The 23124-nt window shown below is 61.3% G+C and overlaps 1 protein-coding gene across 14 annotated transcripts in view; it reads right to left on the minus strand.

The window, feature by feature from the left end:
* KIF1A (kinesin family member 1A) overlaps window positions 1-23124 on the minus strand; it is a 62981-nt gene that overhangs the window by 36140 nt on the left and 3717 nt on the right. For 7 of the 14 annotated variants that reach the window (XM_053655268.1, XM_053655267.1, XM_053655266.1 and 4 more), the window contains exons 2-14: window positions 12937-13105; window positions 9776-9852; window positions 8635-8814; window positions 8088-8153; window positions 7293-7471; window positions 6251-6362; window positions 4946-5023; window positions 4381-4446; window positions 3970-3987; window positions 2704-2779; window positions 1900-1978; window positions 1066-1208; window positions 663-689 (exon numbers count right to left, since the gene is read on the minus strand). In XM_053655268.1, coding sequence (XP_053511243.1) covers window positions 663-689; window positions 1066-1208; window positions 1900-1978; window positions 2704-2779; window positions 3970-3987; window positions 4381-4446; window positions 4946-5023; window positions 6251-6362; window positions 7293-7471; window positions 8088-8153; window positions 8635-8814; window positions 9776-9852; window positions 12937-13042 — 1207 coding nt within the window. In that variant the 5' untranslated portion in view covers window positions 13043-13105. The remainder of the gene's footprint in view (window positions 1-662; window positions 690-1065; window positions 1209-1899; window positions 1979-2703; window positions 2780-3969; window positions 3988-4380; window positions 4447-4945; window positions 5024-6250; window positions 6363-7292; window positions 7472-8087; window positions 8154-8634; window positions 8815-9775; window positions 9853-12936; window positions 13106-23124) is intronic. The other 7 variants (XM_053655271.1, XM_053655270.1, XM_053655269.1 and 4 more) reach the window with 1 other exon arrangement.

Below are 23124 nucleotides of genomic sequence, written 5' to 3' on the forward strand. Positions count from 1 at the left end.
GGCTTCCTGGCTCGGGGGACCCAGGGAACCTCCAGCTGCCCTAGGGCCACCAGAGGCCTGGCTGGGGGTCGGGACTGTGATACCCCTCCTGGCAAAAGCAGACACACAGCAGAGCCAAGCGCACGGGACGGCATGGGGCACTGGGGAAGCCGAGGGCGGACCCTGCCCCCACCCCTGGGGTCCGGAGGCACTGAACTGCGCCCCTTGCCCAGGGAGCCCAGCCCAAGGCCGGCAGGGGTCACAGGCTGGGAGGATCTGGCAGCAGTCAGACTCCTGGCATTCCTGGGGGGGAAGGGGCCTTGAGGTGTGCGGGGCCAGAGGGAGGCCAGAGCCGGGGACAGACATGGCCCCCTGGCACTGACACTGGGCACCTCCCAGGCCTCGGGGATCAAATGGCCTGAGAGCCTGAGCTCAGCCACTTTCTGCCTGAGCTGCCCCTCGCCGCCCTGGTGCCTCAGTTTCCCATATAGATGGGGGACGTGACCCCAAATCTACCAGGAGGGCACCTGTGACCGAGAGGGCTGTTGTCCCGGCCCCTGAAGAGGGGTGGGCGTGCCCTGCCCTGCCGACCCTAGGCCGAGCCCCTCCTGCTGGGCTGCCCCACACCCCCGAGGGCAGGCGGGCGAAGCGGGGAGGCGCAGGGAGCAGCACGAGATACACACATTTGGGTCCTCCGGGCACCGTGTTGGCTGGGGGTGGGGCAGGGAGGAGAGACAGAGAAACAGAAGAACAGTTTGTCTCTGGAAGGTCCAGGGCTCGCCTGTCGCAGGCCGGGCATCAGGCAGGTGGCCGTGGTCTTCGGTGGGGACACAGGGACCCCAGCACCCGTGGTGTGCCAACACGGCTTCCAGGGGAACCATCTCTGGCCTGACTGGGCCAGCACCAAACCCAAACCATGCAGGCCTTTCCGGGCTGAGGCCAGAACCTTGGCCTCCCACCCAGGTAGCTCAGACCCACCTCAGCCCAGGGAGATGGCCCCAGGAGCAAGCCGGGTCTGGCCCAAGAGGCCCCTGGGGCCCCGCAGCTCGGCCGCCCTGCCTGGGTTTGGCACACACAGACACTCACTGTCGGTGATGTCCCCGAGACCCTGGGCGTACAGCAGGTCCCGCAGCCGGGTCACCTCGTCCTTCAGCTCTCGGATCAGCTTGTTGTTGGGGTCCTCGTTGATGACGGCGTTACAGCGGATCTGCTTGGCCCGGTCGGCATACCTGGGCAGCAAAGGGGTCTGTGGGCCGGGTGGTGCCGGCAGGCCTGCGGGGTCTCCCTCCGGGAGTCACTCGGGGAAACCTGAGCCCCAGGAGGAGAGGGGACAGGCAGCGCCTTTTCCCCGAGGAAAGGCCTTGGCACATGGACTGTGGTCCCAGGGTGGAAGGACCCAGTGGGAGGTGTGAGAATGTCCCCATGTGTGCGTGTTGGAGCCCGTGCTGCGTACAGCAGGTGCACGTGTAAGCACAGAAGGCAGCGTGTCCCTGTGTGGGGACCTATGTCCTCTTTTTCTTTACTACTGCTGGTGCTCAGTCACCGGGGGCCAGAGACACTGACCAGGCTTCCCGGCAGCCGCTGGCAAGGTGGAGACCCAGGCTCCCACTCAAGGACACCTGCCGGCATCCAGAGGGGCCTTTACAAACACACCTTCACCCCTCTGCTACTTAAAGACCCCAGGTGGCTCCTGAGGCCAAAGGGGGTGCAAGCCACTCAGCTCACCAACACAGCTCTCCTGGTCTCGTGCTGTGGAAGACCCCGGCTGCTTGCAACCCCACGGTGCACCCCAGAGGGTTCCCTGAAGACCCAGGCACCCCCGCTGGCCACTGGGGGGGGCAGGTGAAATGGCCTCCCCAGCAGGCACCCCCCCACCCAAGCCTGGTGGGGGCACAGGGCCCACCTCCCTCAAGAACACACCTCAGCGTGCTCAGGGTCTCGTCGTAGTTGATGTCTGCGGGGCTCAGGGCTGCCACCATCGCTGTCCTTGAGTTCCCGCCTGTGGGAAGAATGGCCGTGCAGAACGACATCAGCCCACTGCCTTGTTGCCATGTTCCCCCCACTCCGTCCCCTCCTGCATTTGCAGCTGGAGAGGCTGAGGCCCAGAGAGGTAAACTGAGTCATGAGCCACCTGCGGGACACAGTGGCACTAGGGTACAGTCTCAGCAGTGCAGCCAGAAAGGCCAGAGATCCCCAGTTCTTTATGTCCATCGGGCCAGCCCGAGACTCGGTTTACCTCCACGGCATCGGCTTCCTCAGCTGTAAACGCAGCTGGAGAGGACCCTGAGGTTACGTGTGGGTGGGAGGCATCCCAGCCTCCATCTCCCCATCTGTCTCTCACTGGCTCAGAACTCAGGCTGAGAGAAGAGGGGATCTATGGCGGCCCCCCAAAACTCAGCAAGCAAGCAAGGCTCCCCATATTCATAGAGTCCTGGGGAAACGAGGCCCAGAGAGAGGTATTTGGACCGGTGTCACAGACCTGAACCAGGAGCACCAACATGGGTAGGTGGGTATTCCTCAGCCCCGTGGGCCATCCTGGTTCCCGACACCTGCTGTCATTAACCTTTTTGTGGCCATTGTCCCGAGTCCTCTGGAAAGACCCCCCAGGTTCACCTCAGTCTCGGCCCAGGAAGGGCGGTAGGCCTCCTGGTGTGTGGGCATCGCTTCCAGGCAGGAAGACAAGGAGTTAGAACCCCGGGGCAGGGCGAGCTCACAAGTCCTCACCCAGGTTTTCCCGGAGGAGCCAGGTCAGCACAGAGTCTCTGTATGGAATGAAATCTGTCTTCTTCTTCTTCTTATTCTGAGGGGGAGAACATTCAAGGTCAACCTCGAATTCATGATCGTGGAAGGGCAAGCACAGGACCTGCGGGGCGGTCCCCCAGGCCCAGGACACCTCGGGGGGCAGGGCCGGGCCAGCTCTCAGGCTTTTCTCCACCCGAACCCCAGGCACCTCTCCGGAATCAGGGGCCTGCTGGCTCATCCCTCTAGTTCCTCCCTTGTCACCCCCACTGTGGGTCTGGGTCACAGAGCAGGACTCCGGCCTGGGCACACTGATGTCCCTGGCCAGCGCATTGCCCTCCACTCTGTCGGGACACATGCGGGCCATCGCCCCGTCCTCAGACACCAGCAGGGTGCCGAGTGGCTCTGCGGACTCAAAACAAGAGGGCCCACCGCCGAGTGTGGCAACCCGGGCCCCTGCCAGCGCCCGCCGCGTGCCCCTCCCGTGCACACAGAACGCCCTTCCATGGCCCCCAGAGCTTCCCGCTGCCCTTCCTGCGCCCGCTCCCCCGCCCTCCCCAGGGACGTGTCCGCTCCGCGGCTCTGCGCTTCTCTCTCAGGGCGAGTCCGCTCAGAATGGAGACCGCGGCCCCTGCCCTGGACGCGCCGTGGCTGGTCAAGGACGCCACGGACGGATCACCGCCACCCAGCTCCTTCCCGGTGTCTGCCCCCTCGTGTGCGCGTCGTGACTCGGGAAGGATGTGGCCCTGCCCCCGCAGCCCGCCCAGGGACACGCGGACAGGTGCCACCGCCGGGCCCCTGCCGCTTCTCTGGGGCCGACACGAGCGTCATGGCTTTTTGGGACGATCCTCAGGGGCTCTGCTGGCCCTCGGGGGGCGCAACTGGCGGGCGCTCCCGAGACGCGTGGCTCTGGGAAGCTGGGCGGCCTCCGTGAGTGGGTGCGTGTCCGAGCCCTCGCCCGAGGGAAACCTTCTCCCCTTTGGAAACTGGTGGGCGAAAAACTCTATTTCTACTTAAAAGAAATTAGTTCCTGAGGCTGAGTTTCTGCCACGCTGGCCCCGCGTCCACGGTGGACGCCCTGCCACCCCCAGTTCCTTCAGCAAAGGGGCCCGGTGCCCGCCCCGCCGGCCTCCACCGCGGCCACGCGGGCCGCGGGCGCCAGTGGGCGAGCCCGGCCGAACACCCGCCTGCTTCCAGCCGCCGCCCCCGGTCCCCCAGGTTCCCGCCCCGGGACCCAAGGCAGCCACTCACCTTGTTGGGCCCGGAGTCCTGCAGGGAAAAGGCAGAGAGAGTGTGAGGACCTGGGCGAGACGGGCCGGGGCGCCGAGGGGCAGGAAAGGCCGAGCCCCCAGGGCGCCCGCACCTTCCAAGCCGGTCCCGCGTCAGGCCGAGTGGCGGGTGGGTTTGTCCCTCCCCGCGGAGGCCTGGGCACGTGTTGGGCGTGTGCTCTACACCGCCGTCCCTGGGGCCCATCAAACCCTGGCCCTCGCCTCCGCGGCCCCTCCCGGAAGGCGGCCCGGTGACAGCCCTGCCCCCCCAGGAAGGACGCCAGCCGGCGGCTCGCCCCGGCTCCGGGGGCCCCCCCAGGGGAACGCGCCGACCCAGGGCCCGGATGCACAGGCCGGCCGGGGAAGGAGGGCCCGGCCCTAGAGGGCGGCTCACCATTTCGGCCAGAGCGGAGATGACCTTCCCCAGCGTGGTCAGGGACTTGTTGATATTGGCTCCCTCCTGCGCGTGCAGACGTCGGGACATCAGTGAGCCTGTCGCTCCCGCGTGACCCCCGGGGCCCGCCAGGCGGACACCCACCCGGCCGGGCGCGGTCTGCCCGGCGCTCTCCTCGGCCTCCTCAAAATCCTCGTGACACCTCACGCGTGCCCCGCCTGCCACGGTCTCGGTGGGGGCCCCAGAGGGGACCAGGGAGAACAAACACCCGCCTTCCTAGCACTGGAGGCTGCCTGACCCCGCGGCCGGCCGGCCCCCGGGCCTCCTTCTTCCAGTGCGACGCGGGGACACCGGAGGCCCAGCTTTCCTGCCGGGCCGTCTGCCTGCCGGCCTTCTTCCTTCCCTGCCCCCATGCGCTCCCCCGGCTCACGCGTGGGGGTGGCCCCCACTCCCCACTCCTGCCCGGCCCACCCTGGAATGAGCCAGGATCAAAGACGCGACTCTGCCTACGCATCGAGGTGCAGGGGGCCACCGTCCCCCACAGATGTGGCGCTCAGGCTCCTACCTTGAGACGCGTGCCCTTCGCTCCCGTGGAGTCCGCCCGCTCGCTCCCAGCCAAGTCCACCAGGCTGATTTTGCTCACCTGGAATGGCCCACGTGTCAGCTCCAGGAGAGACGCCCACGGGGCCCGCCCGCGGAGCCGAGCCCTCCCCGCCGCCTCCCGGACCCTGCCTTCCCTCCTGCACCTGTGCTCACAGTCCTTCCCACTGTCTGCCCGCGGCGCAAGGCCACCTGCCCCAGGAGGCTGCAGCCCGCCCCCGAGCGCTCTGCGCTGTGGCCACGCCGTTCTCCGCACACTGGACGCTCCTCACGTGCTCGTGCACGGGCTCCCCACGGCGCCCATGAGGACCATCCCACCACCATCACCCATTTCCACAGACGAGAACACCATCTGTGTCGGGGCTGGAGCCCAGTGCTGGTGCCCCAGCCACTGCCCAGATGCCTCGCGCGCTCGGCAGGGGCCCCAGTGAACACGCCTGTGGCCTGGGGTGGATGGCCACGGGCATCTTGAGCCACAGCCCCTGTGGGCGTCTTGCTCGTATGTCAACGGGACATCAGTGGGACCCTCTGGATGCCCTGAGCCTGCGGGGCAGGAGGGACAGCAGGTACCTCATGACCGGGCTGACACAGTGCCCCCCCAGGCTCCCGGGGCCATCAAGGGCCTCCAGGAGGATGGCGCCAGGCCGAGGTGACCCCGGCACCACCAGAAGCAAGTGGCACTATCACCCCAGCCCTTCTGAGGATGTGGGGTGCTGCCTGAGAGAACCAGCCCTCCAGGGGGTGCCCTGGCAAAAGGCCCAGGTGTGGGGCAGGAGAGGGCACGGCCAGAGGAAACCCGACGCCATAGGTCAGAGCGGCCGGTGGACACGGACAGGCGCCGGCCCTGCTGCCCACAGACAGGAGAGGACGCCCGGCCCGGGCACGTGGGACAGGCGTCTGGGCACAGCCCCTCCTTTGTGCTCGCAGAAGCCAGTGCCCGCCGTCGCCTCTGCGATGGGCACTCACTCGGCTGAGACGGCCTGGCCCTCACTGCAGCCCGGGCGCCCCAGGCCCGCAGGCGTCATGCGGGGATGAAGCCCTTCTCAGCCCTTCAGTCGCCACCCAAACCATCTCAGAGGAGGGTCCGCGGCCCCTCCACTCCCAGTCCCGTCCACACCCAGGTGGTGTCAAAGGCCTGGATGCGGTGGCCTCGCAGGCTCACGCGGGGCTGGGGGTGGTCACGCCGGGTGCCCAGGTGAGGAAGGCGGGTGCGGCCTGACCCCTCCCCCTGCCCGATGTCCCCCGCCCGCCACAGTGAGGCCGCGCTCACTTTCTCCGTGGTGATGTCGGTCTCCGCATCGTGGCGCTTCTGGGTGAAGATGATGTTGAAGACGGCGTGGGAGCGGCTGCTGGTCTCGTTCATGTTCGTGGCCGCCACGGTCCTGGGGGAACAGAAGCCAAATGTGGCGACCTGCCATCCTGTAGTCAAATGAGGGGCCACCCCGTCGGGCCCGGTCACGGGGTGTCGGCGCCCCCAGGCTCTCAGGGCAGAGCCCGCCCACCACATCCATCGAGGGGCCCTCGGCTCCCAACTCCAGCCTGAACTCAGGGTGTCGTGGCTGGGGGTGCGTCTCTGTTTCCGGGGGCTCAGCAGAACCGGGTGCTGCTCACTCTACCAGCTGCACGGGAGCCCTCGGGGCCGTGGTGTGGGGAGGCCTCAGTGCAGCGATGGCAGAAACCTTAGGGAACTGCCCCCTGAGGCCTCCTGTCTGACGGTGCACAGTCCTCAGGGGCCTCGTCTGAGCAGCGCCCCCGCAGGACCACGGAGGTGGTGCAGGCTGGCGGTGGCTGATCCAGGGAGCCCTCACCCCTCCCCTCAGAGTAGGGGGGCGGGAGGGGGCACTGTTGCCATGGCGACCAAGGCAGGACCCCCCCCCCCCAGCCCCTGCCCTGGCAGGGAGGCCCAGGACAGGGAAGCCCAGGGAGACCTACTGCTTACGGCCAGCACTGCCTGGGGCTGACCCTGCCCCCAGCCTCCTGCCCCATCCGCGGGGCCATTTACCCTCAAAGCGGGCGGGGCGGGACCTCAGCCTCATCACTGGGCCCAGCAGGGCAGCTGCCTGTGGGACAACCACCAGGAGGGGCAGCCCCTGTGTAGGTGCCGGTGTCCCCCTGTACGGGGGTGTGTGGCAGCTTCCCCTCAGGGTGGCGAGTATCCTGAGCAGCCTCGGGCCCTCCAGGCCCACGCCTCCAGGAGGCCACCTGACGGGGTGTACGGGGAGACAGCAGGTCCCCCAGGGACCACGGCTCCTTGGACAGACTCGCAGCCACGGGCCTGATGGGGGTCGGAGGGCAAGCCACCCCACACACACCTGGCCTTGTTCCCTGAGTCCATGAGGTCCTGGATGTCATTGTAGGAGGTGACAGCCAGCTTGGAGAGGTCCTCCACATAGGGGCCCAGCAGCGGGTGCTCCCTCACACGCAGGTTGCCCTTGTTCTTGGGGTTCAGGAGGTCGCGGACGCGCTCACAGTATATCTCCATGTAGCTGACCTGCAGGGCAGACACGCCATCAGGGACCCCCAGGAGAGGGGGTGTGGGGGCTGTCCTCAGAAAGCCCCAGATGGGTGCAGGGGTGGTGGTCAGGGGCTCCTTTGGAGGGGTGTACTGGGAGATGCGGGGTCACCCTCCAGGATCCCTGAGCAGGGGTATAGGGACCGCCATCAAGGGCTCCAGGTAGGGAGTGTGGGTACTGCCCACTGAGTAGGGGGAGGTGTGCAAAGGACTCCAGGCCCCTGTGAGTGTGGGAGTTGGGGGTGTCAGCCCATCCCCCTCACCCGGCCCTCCCCTGCCCACGGCCATCCTGGGGCTCACTCCAGTCACCCTGGGGCCTCGGCCACAGTGCGTCCCAGGCTATGCAGCTGTGAGGCACCTGTCCCTGTCCCAGCACAAAGGAGTGGAGGACCACCGCTTGTCCTTTGCACCCTGCACGTCTCCGTGCCCTGAGTGGGTGTGGTGGCCGGTGGCGTGGTCGCCACACTCATGAGTGAGTGACAAGCTAAGGGCACAGACTGGTGGCAGGAATGTGCTTTACATCAGAGAAGCATTGCTGTCTGCGCCTGCCACCCCCAGCCACGCCCCGAGCACCGGCTGCTGGCGGGAGCCCTACCTCCACAGAGTAGGACATGTTGTCATTGGTTGTGTCATTGATGCGGGAGAACAGGTCCTCACAAAGCTATAGAGACCGAAGACACAAGGTCAGATGACAGAGGCCCCACCCGCCCCTCAGGCGCTAGGGGTCACCTGTGCCCAGGCCAGGCACTGCCCTCCTGGTCCCTCCCACAGCCTCCCTGTTCATCTCCAAGGCGCCGAGGCACCTGCAACCTAACAGCTGCCTTCTGCTGCTCCACCCAGGGGTCCCTGCGCTGACATCTGACACCCACACGTCACCCCCGTCCTTATCAGCCCAGGGTGTAGGTTCTGCCACACTGCAGGCCAGCCGGCACCCTCCACTGGCCAGCATGGACCAGTGTGGCTTCAGAGACCCGCCGGGGGGCTGGCTGGGGCAGGAGCCAGGGTCCCGGCAGTAGCTGAGGTGTCCGCATCGCAGGCTCCCGATAACCTGGGCATCTCTTCCTGCCTTGACCGCCAGTCCTCACAGCCCCCAGGCGAGGGTCCCCTCCAACCGCGGTCTCCCCCCTGCCCGGCCCGCGTGCCTGCGGGATGATGCCCTGCTGGTCCTTCTCCTGCTTGCCCATCATGGTGTAGGACTTGCCAGCCCCCGTCTGGCCGTAGGCGAAGATGCAGACGTTGTAGCCCTCGAAGGCGTGCTGCAGCATCTCCTCGCCGATGTCCCTGTACACCTGCTTCTGGGACGCGTAGTTGATGTCCTCAGGCTGTGGGGCAAGAGGGGTGCAGCTGCGGGAGGTGGGCACGCCCAGAGCTTAGCCCACCCCACGCCCTCTGAGGCACCACGGCCAGCACATGTGGAGGGACGCCTGGGTGCCACCTGCACCAGGAGAGGGGACACGGTCTTGCGTGGGGGCGGCTCCCTGAGGGAGGGACGGGAGGAGCCAGCAGGCTGCGGCCAGACGGAGCGTCCGGGCGGGTCAGCGCAGGGCCCGGCACGAGCAAAGGCCCCAATGTGTGCTGTGGTGCAGATGGCGAGGCTCAGCCTGGCAGCTGCGGGTGGGCCCTGAGGCCCAGGGACCCGCCCGTGGGCACGGCCATCGCGTCTGGACACTGCCGACAAGGGGAAGAGGTGGGCCTGGACGTGAAGGTGGAATGGGGAGCTCTGGTGCTGCCCTGGGGGCCAGACGGGCAGAGCTGTGGCCTGCGGTGGGTGCTGGCACTGGGGCCATGAGACTGGACATCTTCTAGAAGGATTCAAACGGTGGGGGGATGGGTGGGGTTGGGTGTGGACTGCAGAGGGAGGCGGAAGGGGCGGGTCTCCTGTGTCCGGGGGGGAGTGCAGGTTGAGGTGTGCGGGTGCCACGCCGGGTGGTCCAGGCTCAGCTGTGGACGTGTGAGTGCGGTAAGTCCAGGGTGGGGGGATGTCGGCAGGACGTCGGACTCTGGGGGAATGCCCACAGGGAGCTGATGACCCCTTGGTCCCTGTCTCAGCCAGGAATGCTGCGCATCACAGGTCCCGGCACGCACACCGTGACAGGAAAGCGGGCCCCTCCTCGTGAGCCTCACACCTGCCCCTTCCCACCGCCCACAGGGCCCTGCAGCAGGGAAGGGTGGGCATTGCCTCACTTAGAGGGGCTGAGGGACGGGGCAAGGGTCCCCCAGGAGGGGGGCCGAGTGGTGTCCACGTGGCCTCGCCCCACCAACCCTGAGCCCCGCCTGGCTTACCGAGGTGTGTGACCAGTAGGAGTAGTCGAAGCTGAAGCTTTTAGGCGTCTCCTTGGGCTGCTTGGGGTTGACAATGGCTGCGGGGAGGGGACAGGCACGATGGTTAGTGTGGCGCTTCATCCGCACTGTGTGCCGGGACATGCCGGCCGTCCCCTCTCGGGGACACGACTCACTCCCCATCCCCCAAGAGTGTCCCCTCCAGCTCCGAGCACTGTCCCTGCACAGGCCCAGCCCCACTCCTCACCGACCTGTGCCCTGGCCCGGCTGGCCAGAGGCGGCGCTCACGGGCCACCAGCATCAGTTCAGCAAATAAGGAAGGAAGCCACAGCCTAAAAGGATGCCGTCACCTACTGCCCTCGCCCTCCGGGTGTCCCAGGAGACCCCTCTGCCCAGTCTAAGGCCTTTCCTGTCTTGACACCCAGCAGCAGGAGGGACCTCGGCCCCAGGCCTTGTCTGGCTGCCCTGCCCGCTGTCCACTCTCTGAACCTGCAACATCCCTGTTGGCCGAGAACCTTTAGGCCCCCCAGCACCCCCTGCACGGTAGACGGATCCCGTTTGGGTTTTCACATCCACCAGGAACTCAGATGAAGCCTGGTCAGCAATGGCTCCGGGGACACCTGGGGGGCCACCCCCCACCCCATCACCGGCCTGAGGAAGCAGCCCTCCCTCACCACCCCCATATTTGGGGGTGCAGGCTTCGGTGCCCAACCCTCAGCTGAGTTCCCTCAGGGGTGCTGGGCCAGGGGCTTCACTTCCCTGGGCACAGCGCTGCCTTCAGGACCCCACACCCCTGCCCCCACCAAGTGAGCCGTCACCAGCACCAAGAGAGCCAGACCCTCCAGATCCCAGTGCGGAAGCCCTAACCCGGGACCTCAGAAGCTGACCTTCCTGGGACATGGGGTCCTGGCAGATGTGACTGGTAAGATGAGGCCACCCTGGTGGCCCTAAACCAACACAACTGCGTCCTTATAAAAGGGGGCCCTTGGCACAGACACGCACACAAGGAGGAGGCGTCGACAAGCCTGGGACACCTGGGGCGGCCTCCAGGGGCTGCAGAGGCAGGGAGCAGGTCCTTCTGCAGGCCCCAGGGGAGCCCTGCCGCCCACCGGAGCGTGCCCACCCAGCCTCCAGAGGGGCCGTCTACACCACCCATGCAGGAGGGAGTCCAGCACCTCCTGACCTTGCTGGGCTTCTGCAGCCGCCCGGCCTTGGCCTCCCAGGCAGGCCCCAGGGCCACTGGCTCTGGCTGAACACCCTGTTCCCAGCACAGGTGCCAACCGAAGCCCCGTCCCCAGGGCCGACCTGGCTCTGAGATATGACCCAGTGCCCTTGGGAAGCCACAGGAAGGAACAGGTGTTGAGCACCACAGCCCTGCCCTAGGAGCTGAGAGGGGACCACAGCCATGCAGCCTCCAGGAGCAAGGCCCAGAGGGGACAGAGTTGCCAGGTCCTGCTGGGACCTGGGGACATGGCCACCGCAGCCCCAGTGCAGATCTTGCCGGCGCCATGGAAACAACAATTGTGGGCTCCTGACACAGGCAGCGGGGCTGGGCCTCCACCGGCCCTGGCAGCGAGGGGCCGGGTCCCCTGGCTGGCCCCACAATGCCCCCCTCCGTGACCTCACCTCCCCACCTCCCTGCCTGCTGGCAGGGCCCAGGGCGGTCCTGGCCCCACCCTGCTCCCCACTGCGGGCTGGCCCCCAACGCAGGCTCTCTGAGCAGACCCGCCCCCATCTCCTCTCCACGCCCCGGCAGCCTGCTCTTCTCGCCCACGTGACATCGGGCACTGGCCTTATTCCAACAGGGCCATGGCGCTGGGGTCCCTCCCATACACCACACGCGGACGGTGAGCTCCCTGAGGTGGGAGCCCTCCCAGGGACAGGGCACAGGTGTGTGCGAGGGACTGCACAGGTCGGATGGGGACGGCCTCGAGGACCTGCTGCGGGGGCTCCAGAGCCAAGCTGCCGTGGCCCTTGGGGAGAGCATTCCCACCACGTGTGCGTGTGTGCGCGTGTGCGTGTGCGCATGAGAGAGACAGCAGCCACTGCCCCAAATCCACAGGACTCAGGGGGAGCCCCAGCTGAACAGAGACCAGAACCTCAGCAGGGCTCCAGGGGAGAACGAGCTGGAACCTGGTCACTTGCCCACCTCTCTGGAGACCCCCCTCTCCACCTCCCCTGAAGCTCTTTCCTGTTGATCTAACTCCGCTCACTTGCCCAACACGCCTCAGCCGGTTCCCGGCCCATCACAGCAGCCTAGCGGGATGTCAGTCCCGAGGGCAGTCAGCGCCGGAGTGGAGCCCGCCATGGGCAGTCAGCGCCCAGTGGGGTCACCGCCATGACCTCTCCAGTAAACAGCCCCTCTCAGCTCTCACAGGTTGGCTTCTGGGGGAGAGGGCGCTCAGGTCCGCCCTGGGTGGAGCCGTCAGGGAGCTCCGAGAGGCAGCAGGGCCAGTGTGCTCCGCTGGGGGCCACCCAGGCCCCGCCGGCCTCCCGACCATTCGTTCCTCTAATAAAAAGGCCTCGGCCGTGGCCACCCTCCTGCCCGGGCTCTTTCATGCCCGGTGTCCCTCTATTTGGAGCCGAGAACGTTCTAGAACAGTGATGGAAAACAAGGCCTGACTTCTCAGATGAGTTAGGCCCTGGGGCTGCACAGAGCCGCCCGCTGATGCCTGTGTGGGCGGAGAAGGGGCCCTACTCCTGGTGCCGGTGCTGCTCAGGCCGTGAGTTCTGCCCCCTTGTCTGCACAGAGCAGCCATTGGACCAGTGCGTGTGATGGGGGAAGAGCCAAGGGGGCTCTGGGAGGGCACCCTCTCTTCCCCTCCAGCAGCCCTAAAATCCACGTCCCCCAGAACCTCAAAGCGTGACCTTGTTTAGAAACAGGGCCTTTGCAGCTTGCTCAGTTGGGAAGGTGAGGTCACACTGGAGCGGGCTGGGCCCTAAATCCATCGATTGGTGTCCCCATAAGAGGCCCTGGCCCCTTGATTTCAGACCCGGGCCTTCAGAGCAGTGGAGACTACGTGCCCATTGTTTCATGGCACACAGTTTGCGGTCAGCGGTAAGCGCACCCCGGGAAACCAGCCCAGCAGGCGGACAAGGAGGAAGCCAGGGCCCCGCCCACGTGCCAGCCTCTGCCGCCGCCGCCAGCCGTGGCCCATACTCACTGGTGGTGCTTCCGGACATCTGGATGATGCACTTGGAGTCACGGCTCATTTCCCGGGAATTGAAGGGGCGGACGCGCACCGCCACCTTCACCGAGGCCCCGGCCATCTCTGCAACCTCTATGGGTCACTCCTGGGGGCAGGCGAGAGCCCCAGCGGGCTTGGGAGACACCTTGGGGGAAAGGGAGACGTGAGTCAGAAAGGATGTTTGAACAGGCAGACCAGGCGCTTCTGGCTGGTGGCTAAACCGGGGCCCGTCCAGATCCTCTGTGCCGACACCGCACTGGGGCCCAGCCCACAGGACAGGACCGGAGGGGTGGCTGCAGGCAGGAAACAGTACAGGGAGGAGCAGAGCCGGGGACCTGGGGCCTAACCAGGAACCCCCACCCCGCTGCAAGATGCATACAGACTTCAAGCTCCTCCGAAGGCCGGTGTCCAGGCGGGACTGACGGCATGAGTTTGGGGAAATCACCAGCAAGTGCGTTAGACCCTTTCGTGGGTTGAATTTTGTCCCCTCAAAGCTGATGTGCAAAAACCCTAACCTCAGGAAGACCTCACAGTAGGACCTTATTTGGAATTCGGGTCCTGGCAGATGTAACGAGTTGAGATATGATCACGCTGGAGTCAAGAGGGCCCCTAACCCAGTGTGACAGGTGTCCTTACAATTAGGCACATCCGGACATAGACACTGCCTCGTGAAGACAGAGATGGGGTGGCGCCCCGACAAGCCCGGGAGCACCAGACTGACAGCAGCCACCAGCACGGGGAGAGGCCTGGGGTGCATCCTCCCTCCGGCCTCAGGAGCCAGCCCTGCCAGCACCTTGGTCTTGGACTTCCAGCCGCCAGACTGGAAGACGAGGCACTTCTGTTGTCTGAGACGCACACTGCCGGTGGTGCTTTGTTACAGCGGCCCTAGCGGACTAACCAGACCCCAGGTGCTCAACCCACCCTGTGGCCATCCAGGACTCTGCCCCCCTCACCGCCCCCACCAGGCGGGGGGCCAGAGGCTGCTGCTGTCTGGGAGCCTGAGACTCCATCCCGCCTCGGCCAGGGGCTCTGAGGACCGGCTGAGGGTGAGTGGGAAGCGCCTACTGGAAAGGGGGTGAGCCTCGCCCAGAATGCCCAGCATGGCCTCCCGCCTCTGCCTGCTGCCACCACTATCCTTGCAGGGTGCGGAGCTCTTTGCTGGGGAAACTGACCGGGACCACAATGCCCCCTCTGGCAAGAAGTACAGAGACTAAAACAGACAGAAAAGGAATGCGACAGAAAGAGACAATGCAGGGAAGAGGGGAAAGCATCCTTAAACACATCGTCAGCAAACAGTTACCGGCCCGGGGAGGGGGGAAGGGCTCGGGGAGACAGCTGCTGCTGTGGGGCCTGCAGCCCAGGTGCCGCGGCGCCTGCTCCGCGCAACCCCAGGGAGGGTGACCTTCGCATCCCTAGAAGGTCACCTTCACTCACACTGAGGAAGCGGCACCCCCTGAGCACCCAGGCCCAGGTGGGCTCCAGAGGGCCAGACCTGGACACCAAAAGCCTGCAGATCAGAGTGAGTGGGCACACAGTGCCCCAGACTCAGCAAGATTCAGATGAGATGGGAGGAGGCAGGAGGGGGCTTCACTCTGGGAGCGCCCCAAGGCCTGGGCTTGGTGAGGGGGTCCCACGTGACGCCCCATCCTTCCCCCTGCAGGGGTGCAGCCCCTGGGCATCCACCACCTGCTCTACAGGTGGGACAGTGCCCAACTGAGGAGCCAGCCAAGGGGAGGCAGGAGCCCCCGGTGCAGCAGCCCTGGGCTGGCACCTGCCGTCGCCCACCCTGGCTCCACACAAGCCTTGAATCCCAGTGAGGGGAGCGCGAGCTTTGTCCGGTACAGCGGACAGGGGTCTGCTCCCCGTGTGCCAAGGTCAGGGCAAGGGTACAGAGAGGGGAAGCACTGCGGGGGGTCTAGGGAGGGGGGTGTGGCACGGTGCCACCCTCCCTCCAAAACAGGGACTGAGCGTCCCTGAGGGATGATCCACCACGCCAGGGCGTGCACTGCCCCCAACCCCACTGGTGGGGAGGCGATTCGCAGGGACCACCCAGGCTGCCCCTGCGCAGGGGACTGGGTGACACCCTGCCGAGCAGGCCCCACCACCGTGGCCCAGCCCGAAGGGGAATTTTCTGCCCCCCCTCCCCACCTCAGGAGAACCTGGCCCAAACACCCCCTTCCAGCCATGCCCCAGCCTCCTGTCTGTGAGGATGGGGTGGGGACCTCTGGCCACACCCTCTGGGGGGCGTGCATGGAGTGCATAGAGCCCTGGGTCCATGCATATCGGGGACTTCAATCCCAGTCTCGGCCCTGGGCCAGCTCCTTGAGTCCTCAGAACTCCCCGGAACAGGACAGACACAAAGCAGGACTGTCCCCCCGACTAACACGGCTCTTTCAGGGGCTACAGGGGGAGCAGGAGACCCAGATCAGCCAACCACTGGAGGCCAACAATCGCAGGACGTGGGCAGAAGCTCGGGTGAGTGGGGAGCAGAATTCACTAGGGGGCTGGAACCAGGCCCGGCTGCCCGCACAGCCCCTACAGCAGCTAAATGCACCCTCAGCCTCCCCCCGTGAACATTTCTGCAGCTTGGCCTCACTCACACCCCGAACAGCCCTGGGGCTGGACTGGAGGGACGCGCCTCTCGGGGCACCGGTGACTCCTTGCGTGGGAAAATCTTCACACTTTTGCAATTGAGGGAAGTTTTAGGACAGTTGGTTTGAGGTGGGAACAATAAGAGCAAGGTCATGAATTCCTGGTGAGGACATGAATTTGAATGAGATTTCTAGCAAGCTTTAAGCAACATGCCCTGTGCCTTTAAAAAAACAGGAAAAGGCTGTATTTGTATCCTCTGACTAATGACAAGCACTAAAATAGGACATTATCACAAATGAAGAAAATATTTATGAAAGCAGATGTTCAATTCGATATTGCAAAATTTTCAGTTCTCCTCCAATGTAGCTATTTTAATTCAGTGCAATTCCAATATGCGACATATCCTAGCAGGATTTTCGGAGCAATCTGGCAAGAGTTTGGAAGAGAGTTTTGAAAAATAAGGACAAAGAGGGGGAGTATCCCTTCCCAGCTGCTACATGTTCTGTAAAGCTAAAATAATTTCCAAAGTCTAGCAGTGACACATGAACAGTCAGCTCCAGGGGGCGGACCGAGCTTGACCGCGTGCACACAGACAGACGCGCGCGCGCGCGCACAGACAGACGCCCAGCAGGTGCGCAAGCAGCAAGCATCTCAGGTAATGGAGCGAGACTGCCCAACTCAATTAGTGTGGACAAAATACTCCAAGTAAAACAACACCGCTGTCAGACAGATTTCCAAAGACTATATTCTGTTGATAAGAGACACGTTTAAATAAAAGACACAGTAGAGATTGAAAACCAAAAATTAAAATTTCGACTCAGGTACTGAGAAGGAAAAATATATTGGATTGGCCAAAAAGTTCATTCAGATTTACAGCGACAATAAAAGACTCATTTTTTTCATTTTCACTGGTAACTTGGTTGAACAACGTAGTCACTGTTTTGTTCCTCTGCCCTGTGCCATGTTTCGTACAACTTCACCATTCCATCTTCCCAAAAGTGTTTATCTTTTGAAGGGAAGAATCGTTCCAGGTGACTTTTGCAGTCTTGCAGAGAACTGAAATTTTTATCCATTAAGACAATGTTGTAAAGACCGAAATAAATGGAAATCCAAAGGAGGCGCAGTGTCTGGGGAATGCGGGGGATGAACCGGGACCAGGCTGTGACAGTTTTGCCTGGTCACCAAAGAACCACACAGTCTGCTGTTCTCCTGATGGAAGATTCTGCATTTTCTGTGGACTAGTTCTGGATGCTTTTCATCGAGAGCAGCTCTCAGCGGTCTCACTGGAGTGGTTGGAACTAGTCGTCTGGTTTTTTGGAAGAAGCCCCTGATAGAGGACCCTCTGCCAACACACCATATACACAACGCCACCTTCTCTGGACGGAGACCAGCCTTTGGTGAGGCTGGTGGCGCTTCATTCGCTGCCCCACGATCTCTTCCCTTCCACATTGTTGTAAAGTACCCACTTTTCAACACCCATCACAAGTTGTTTTTAAAAAGAAATGTTTTTGTTACATTTAAGTAGAGAATCACATGCAGAAATACAGTCAAGAAGGGGTTTTTTTATTCCCAGTGAGGGCACATGCCTGGGTTGCAGGCCGGTTCCTGGCCGGGAACACACGAGAGGCAACCATACATCGATATTTCTCTCCCTCTCTCCTTCCCTTCCCCTCTAAAGATAAATAAAAAACAAAAAACAAAAAAATCACCACAAAAAAGAAGGGTTTTTTTGCTTCACTTATGTGGAACCCAAACATCAAAGCAATTGACAAGCCCTAGCTAGTGCAAATGATTTTCAGCACTTGACTTGGACATTCTGAGTATGTCGGCTGTCTCCCACGTGGTGTAACATTGATTGTTCTCAATCAGCATCTCAGTTGGATCGCTGTCAACCTCAGCTGGTCCACCTGACCAAGGAGCATTGTCCAGTAAGAAATCTCCAGCACGAAACTTCACAAACCACTTCCGACACGTTCCGTCAGTCACAGCACCTTCTCCACACTTTGCACAAATCTTTTTTTGTGTTTCAGTGGTGTTTTTATGTTTCTTAAAATAATAAAGCATTATATGCCAAAGATGTTGTATATTTTCTTCCTACTTCAATATTAAAATGTCTACACAAAAATCCCCCAATTTTGATAAGTTTTTTAATGCATACTGACATGACAGCTGTCACAATACAGTCTAACGAGATTGTTCTGAATGAAGTTAAAGACAACTAAGCGCTGCTAGAGCCATCGTCTGGGGGCGGGGGAACCGAATGAACTTTTGGCCAACCCGACACACCATACACGTTCCCCGAAAGTGCACACAGAACATCTACCATGTTCTGTAATACAGAAAATTAGCTATAGGTCTGGTCATAAAGCAAACTCTAACAAAATTCAATTTAAAATTAAAATCTTAAGATATATGTTCTCTGGCTGTAGTAGAATTAAGTTATATATCAATAAAAAAAGAAAAGGAGGTACAGGGTCCCCCAACTGCTTGGACATTAGGCAACGCGACTGTCAATAAGCCACAGGTCACAGGAGATCTGACGGGACAGTGGACGACGCTGGGTTACAGGTGAGGACAAGTGCGCCAGCGCTGCGGTATGCGGCCGAGGCAGGGCCCTGAGGAAACACACAGCTTGGAGAGCACGGGGGCTGGGGGGGCCTCCCTTCATCCCCAGGTCCACCCAGACCCCAGCGTCCCTCAGGGGCTTCTGGACTGGAAGGTTTGCCTTGAGACCCAGTGGGTGTGACCCCACCGGGCAGGGCTGTCCTGGGCACCACTGGGGAGCTGAGGTGTCCAGGAGGGCGCTGGGTGGTGCATTTGGCAGGGACAGGAAAAGGGAGACAGGCTCGGCGGGCGCCGACTGTCTGTCGGGGGGCTGCGACTGTCTGTCAGGGGGATGTGACTGTCTGTCAGGGAGCTGCGACTGTCTGTTGGGGGCTGCGTGCGAGCGACAGGAAGGAGGGCAGGGAAGAAAGAAGAGGAGCCGGTGGGGAGGAGCCTCCGGCTCTGACTTCCACCAGCCAGAAGAGAGAGTTTTCTCCACCCCTCCACCCTAGACATTCGGTAGACACCCCCAAAAGCCAGTATTTGGGGATCTATCCATCCCCGGAGTAACTCCAGAAAAGCTTACTATCGGGTTTGGAAGGACCAAGCTAGTCCTCAGGCAAGGTAACTGCCCGCGGAACCAAAGCGCAACGTACTTCGTAGGCAGGAAGCCTTATGCGGACTGTCCGCAGTGCAGAAATGTCCAGGGTCGGTTGGCCTATGACAACGAGAAATACTAGTCAACGGGAACCTGAATTTTCCTACCACCATTAAAGGAAGAGTTTAAAAATCTACCCACCAAGGAGACTGAGCAGACTCAGACAATTTTTACAAGAAAGTTCTACCATGATTTAAAAAAAAAACAACAGGTAATTCTAATCTCACACAAACTCTTTAAGAGAACAGGAAAAAGAGGGAGAGAGATTGTATCCCCAACTCACTCACTGAACTTGGCATCACATTAGACACAGAAAAGTGGAGACTGATCCATTGCACGGATGAACATAGATACAAAAGTCAAAACCATTAGCAGGAGACTCAGGTAGCAAATAAAAAGGGCACTGCAGCCATAGGCTCATCCCGGGAACACCAGTTTGGGGACGAGGAAGGCGGAACGTTAGTGCAGCTTCGTGACGTGATTCACCACCTGTCTCTGCAATGGAGGAAAACCCTAATCAGGTTCCCAGTAGGTACTGAAGCAGCATTCTGTAATTTTCAAAACTCACTTATGACAAAATTCTGAGTAATAGGAGAATTAAATAAAACTTCTTTAATCTCATAATAGGTATCTACTAAAAAACCTCCCCAATATTCACACTTAATGGTGAAATACTAGGAACACTTCCCTTTAAATTCAGGACCAAGTTTAAAATGCCTGCTATCAACATTTCTATCTAACATCGTAGCAGAGAGTCTCCCAGAGTGATAAGGCAGAAGAAAACAAGTAACAATGACAAAATATGGGTTGGCAAGGGAGAAAGAAGAATTGTTATTATTTGCAGGCCGTTGGCTTGCCTACAGACATCAAGAGCACCCACAGAGAAACGTCTGCATCACTGGGAAGGTTCAGCAAGACTGTCAGAAACCAACCACGCTGGTTTACACTAGAGACGCAGAGTTTTAAAAAATATTTTTAAGGTGCCATTTAAAAAATAACCAAAAGTATAAAGTCCCTTTATAGGAATAAACGTCACAAAAGATGCATGTAACTTTTATGAAGAAAACATTTGAACTTCACAAAAAACGTGATAGAAAGCCTAAATAAAAAACTATTCATAGAAGACATTTAACCATCCTAAAAATGTCTAGCTAGTTTCACCCAAATGAATCCAAAAAGTCAACGTAATTTGAAATGAAATTTCCATCATGTTTTTTATGGAACTTGACAAATTGCTAAAAATGCATGTGGAAGAGTAAGTTGCTAAAAACACCAAAAACGAATTTAAAGAAATAAGAGGGGAGAAGGCGCCATGGCCCACTGACAGTAGCTGAGATGGGGGGGTGGGGACGAGGCAGGTGACCACCAAAGTCACAGGAGGGACGCCAGGGACAGACCTACACAGACACCACCAGGGCGCGAGACACTGTAGGGGCTGCCCCACAGGTACTCCAGACGACAAGTGAAGCCACTCCAGAACCCGCCTCGCCCCAGCAAACAAAATCTGATTTCTTTTTTTATGCCCAAGCAAATCCCACATGGATAGAACACCTACGTGTGAACAAGAATTTGTGGAAATGAAGACAGCGATACCTCCACGCTGTCCTTGGAGAAGGAAGAGCCCAGACATCAGGAGGCCGTTAAATGGGCGAAAAGAAGCCCCTGCAACTGGAGACAAGGACTTGTGCGCCCAACATGTAAAGAACAGACCAAGCCAAAGAAAAAAGAGGTAAAAGGAAAACTGGGCAAAGAGATACGCACCGGCAGTTTCCACGGCAAGATACTCGACCACACAGCGCCGAAGACAGCGAGACTCGAGACCATCCCACCAGATCCCGCACCAAACCGTCGGGCCGCTGGGAAGCTGAGAGGATGGGACAGGAAGGGGCGGTCCCCCCAGCGAAGTTCAAGGGCACAACCACCCTGAGAACAGTGCAGTCACTCGTCCAGCCGCAGACCGCGTGGCCGCTCCCCTGGACACGGCGCACGGAATCCCAGGAGAAACCCCCAAATGCGAGCGTCTGTGGTGGAAGGGGACAGAGTGGGGGGGCAGGGACAGAAGACAGACAGCCTCGCCGGCCACCGGCCTGGAGACACACCTGCAGCCCGGTCGCCCGGCAGCTGCCCAGGCGTGAAAGTGAAGGAAACAGTCGTGCGTGAATCCTCGGAATCCCGCCGACACGGTTCGGACAGACGCAGGCTACGTATCCCCCGAGATGCAGCCCACAGGGCATCCGACTCAGAGTCGGTTCTTCCAACAGAGCCCGGGGCCAGCCGTGGAATTCTGGGGGCACTGGGTGCGGATGTCAGGGGACAGACGGACCTCCAGGCTGGGGTCAAAGGGACTGGGTGCCCCCAGGACCTCCCTAAGTAAAGGCTTCACGTCTGAGGTCGATGTGGGCACGTGGTTGGTTGTTAACATGGTCTTTATTCGGTTTTGTGTGCCCTAACATGCATCTGCGTTAAAGATCTGGATTCTTCCGAGAAGTCTCGTCATAAAGGGGAGCAAGAACTCGGGCTGACAGGGTAGGGGACCAGAGTCCGTCCTTGCTGGGGGGTGGGGGTGGGGTCACTACATCAGACACACCACATGCTGAAGGGTGGGAGGAAGGCCGAGTTCCCCCAACAGCGCTGGGGCAGGAGAAGAGAGGAGAAAACTCTTTGGGGTTCCTTGGGGGAAGCTGCTGGCTGCTGGGGAGAAGTGATGTCCAGGCGGTCACAGGCTTAAGGCTGGGCCCCTGGGCGCGGAGGTGCAGGCTGGAAGGGGCTCCTGGGGCGCAGTGCGTCCTAGAAGGGCCACGCCCCTCTCCCTGCCCCTCTCCCATGGGAGCAGGGCTGCGTGCGCTCTGGCGAGAGGGATGTCTTCAGTGTGCTCTGCACTCCGCTACGGGGGACGGCGGGCAGCCAGCTCCCACCCCTTCCCCTAAGGAAGGTCCGCCGTTGCCCAGCCCCCACTGAGCGCCCTCTGAGCCCTGTTCAGGCCCCCACCAGGCCCCCAAGTGCAGGAGCAGGCGGCACTCGAGCCCAGGAGGGAAGGAGAGAGAGACCAGGGAAGAGACACAAAAACAAGCAAGTGAACCCCAAAGCTTGATGGCCGCCCTCGCGATGCTGCCAGAGGACGCTCCATTTTCAAAACAAGCGGAGGATGCAGAGACGGGCCTGGCTCAGGACAAGGGAGCCGGAGCTCTCGGAGGTGAGATGTGGATGCTGAGCATAGAATTCCAAACACAAAAAACCCACCTTGAAAATGAAGGCCAGGAAGGATCCAGAGCCTAGAACAGAAACAAGGAGATGGAATGACTCCGTGAAGGACGGGCAGGGACACAGACGACCAAGGCCGGATTCGGGGGAGAGAACAGAGAGGATGAGCAGGGAGGGGTGGAGGGGCCTGCGGAAGAGCAGAGCCCATCCCGGGACGGAAGGGCTGGGCCAGCGCCAGCAGAGGAACAGGCGGAGGCACCCACAGCAGGAAGCCCACGGACAGGAGGCCCCTGAGAGGCCAGTTGCTGGCAGAGGCCTCCCAGAAGCACCGCGAGGCCGTCGGTGCTGACGACGCCTCCAGCCTTCTGAGGTAGAGGGTTTACCAGAAGCAGCTTCCAGCCAACCTAACCTCCGCCCAGCAGGGGACAGAGCAGAGACGTTCTCACCCGGCCATTCTAGAAAGTCAACCAGGATGTGTTCCAGCAACACGAGACCGGAAACCAAGAAAGAAGCAGCCCTGGGGTCCGAGACACAGACTCCAACCCAGGATGAGCTGGCTTCCAGGGGTGGGGGGCAGGGAGACAGTGTGTCAGAGAGCTGGGGAAGGTGAGGACAGAGGAAGTGCATTCAATGGACGAAAAAGACAGCTCAGATCCAGGGAAAGAAAACGCCGAAAATGTCCTGCCTCAGTGTGAAGCCGGAGCAAAAGGGAGGATGCGGCCCCGAGGGTCCCCCTCTGGTCTGGGTCTGGTCTCCTGCACCCTGCTTATCCTCCCGAGCACCAGGGTCCGTGCCCACAGTGTGGCCCTGGCCCCAGGAGCGGGTGGAGAATGACACTAAGCAGCTCAGTGACCCCCTTGCCTCAGCCCCATGGCCTCGGGCATTCACGGTCCTGCCCAGCCACACACCAGCCTGGCCTGAGCTGATGACAGGTGGAGAAACAAACTGAGGCCCAGTGGCGGGACCCAGGACGCCCCCACCCCTCCGGGGCAGTCCTGGATGTCACCGCCTGCCTCTGAGGGAAGGCCAGAGGGTGGGCTCAAGGGGAGCGGGACCTACAGGAGTGGCTGGGGCCACTTCACCTCCAAAACCAAGAACTGCCTCAGAAGACCTCGAGAAAGGGAGGCAGCGGCCTCAGGACCCCTCAGGCCCTGAATGGAGACGCACAG

This window comes from Artibeus jamaicensis, unplaced genomic scaffold (genome assembly GCF_021234435.1).
Source record: "Artibeus jamaicensis isolate MK-2021 breed Jamaican fruit bat unplaced genomic scaffold, CSHL_Jam_final contig_944, whole genome shotgun sequence".
Taxonomy (NCBI): domain Eukaryota; kingdom Metazoa; phylum Chordata; class Mammalia; order Chiroptera; family Phyllostomidae; genus Artibeus; species Artibeus jamaicensis.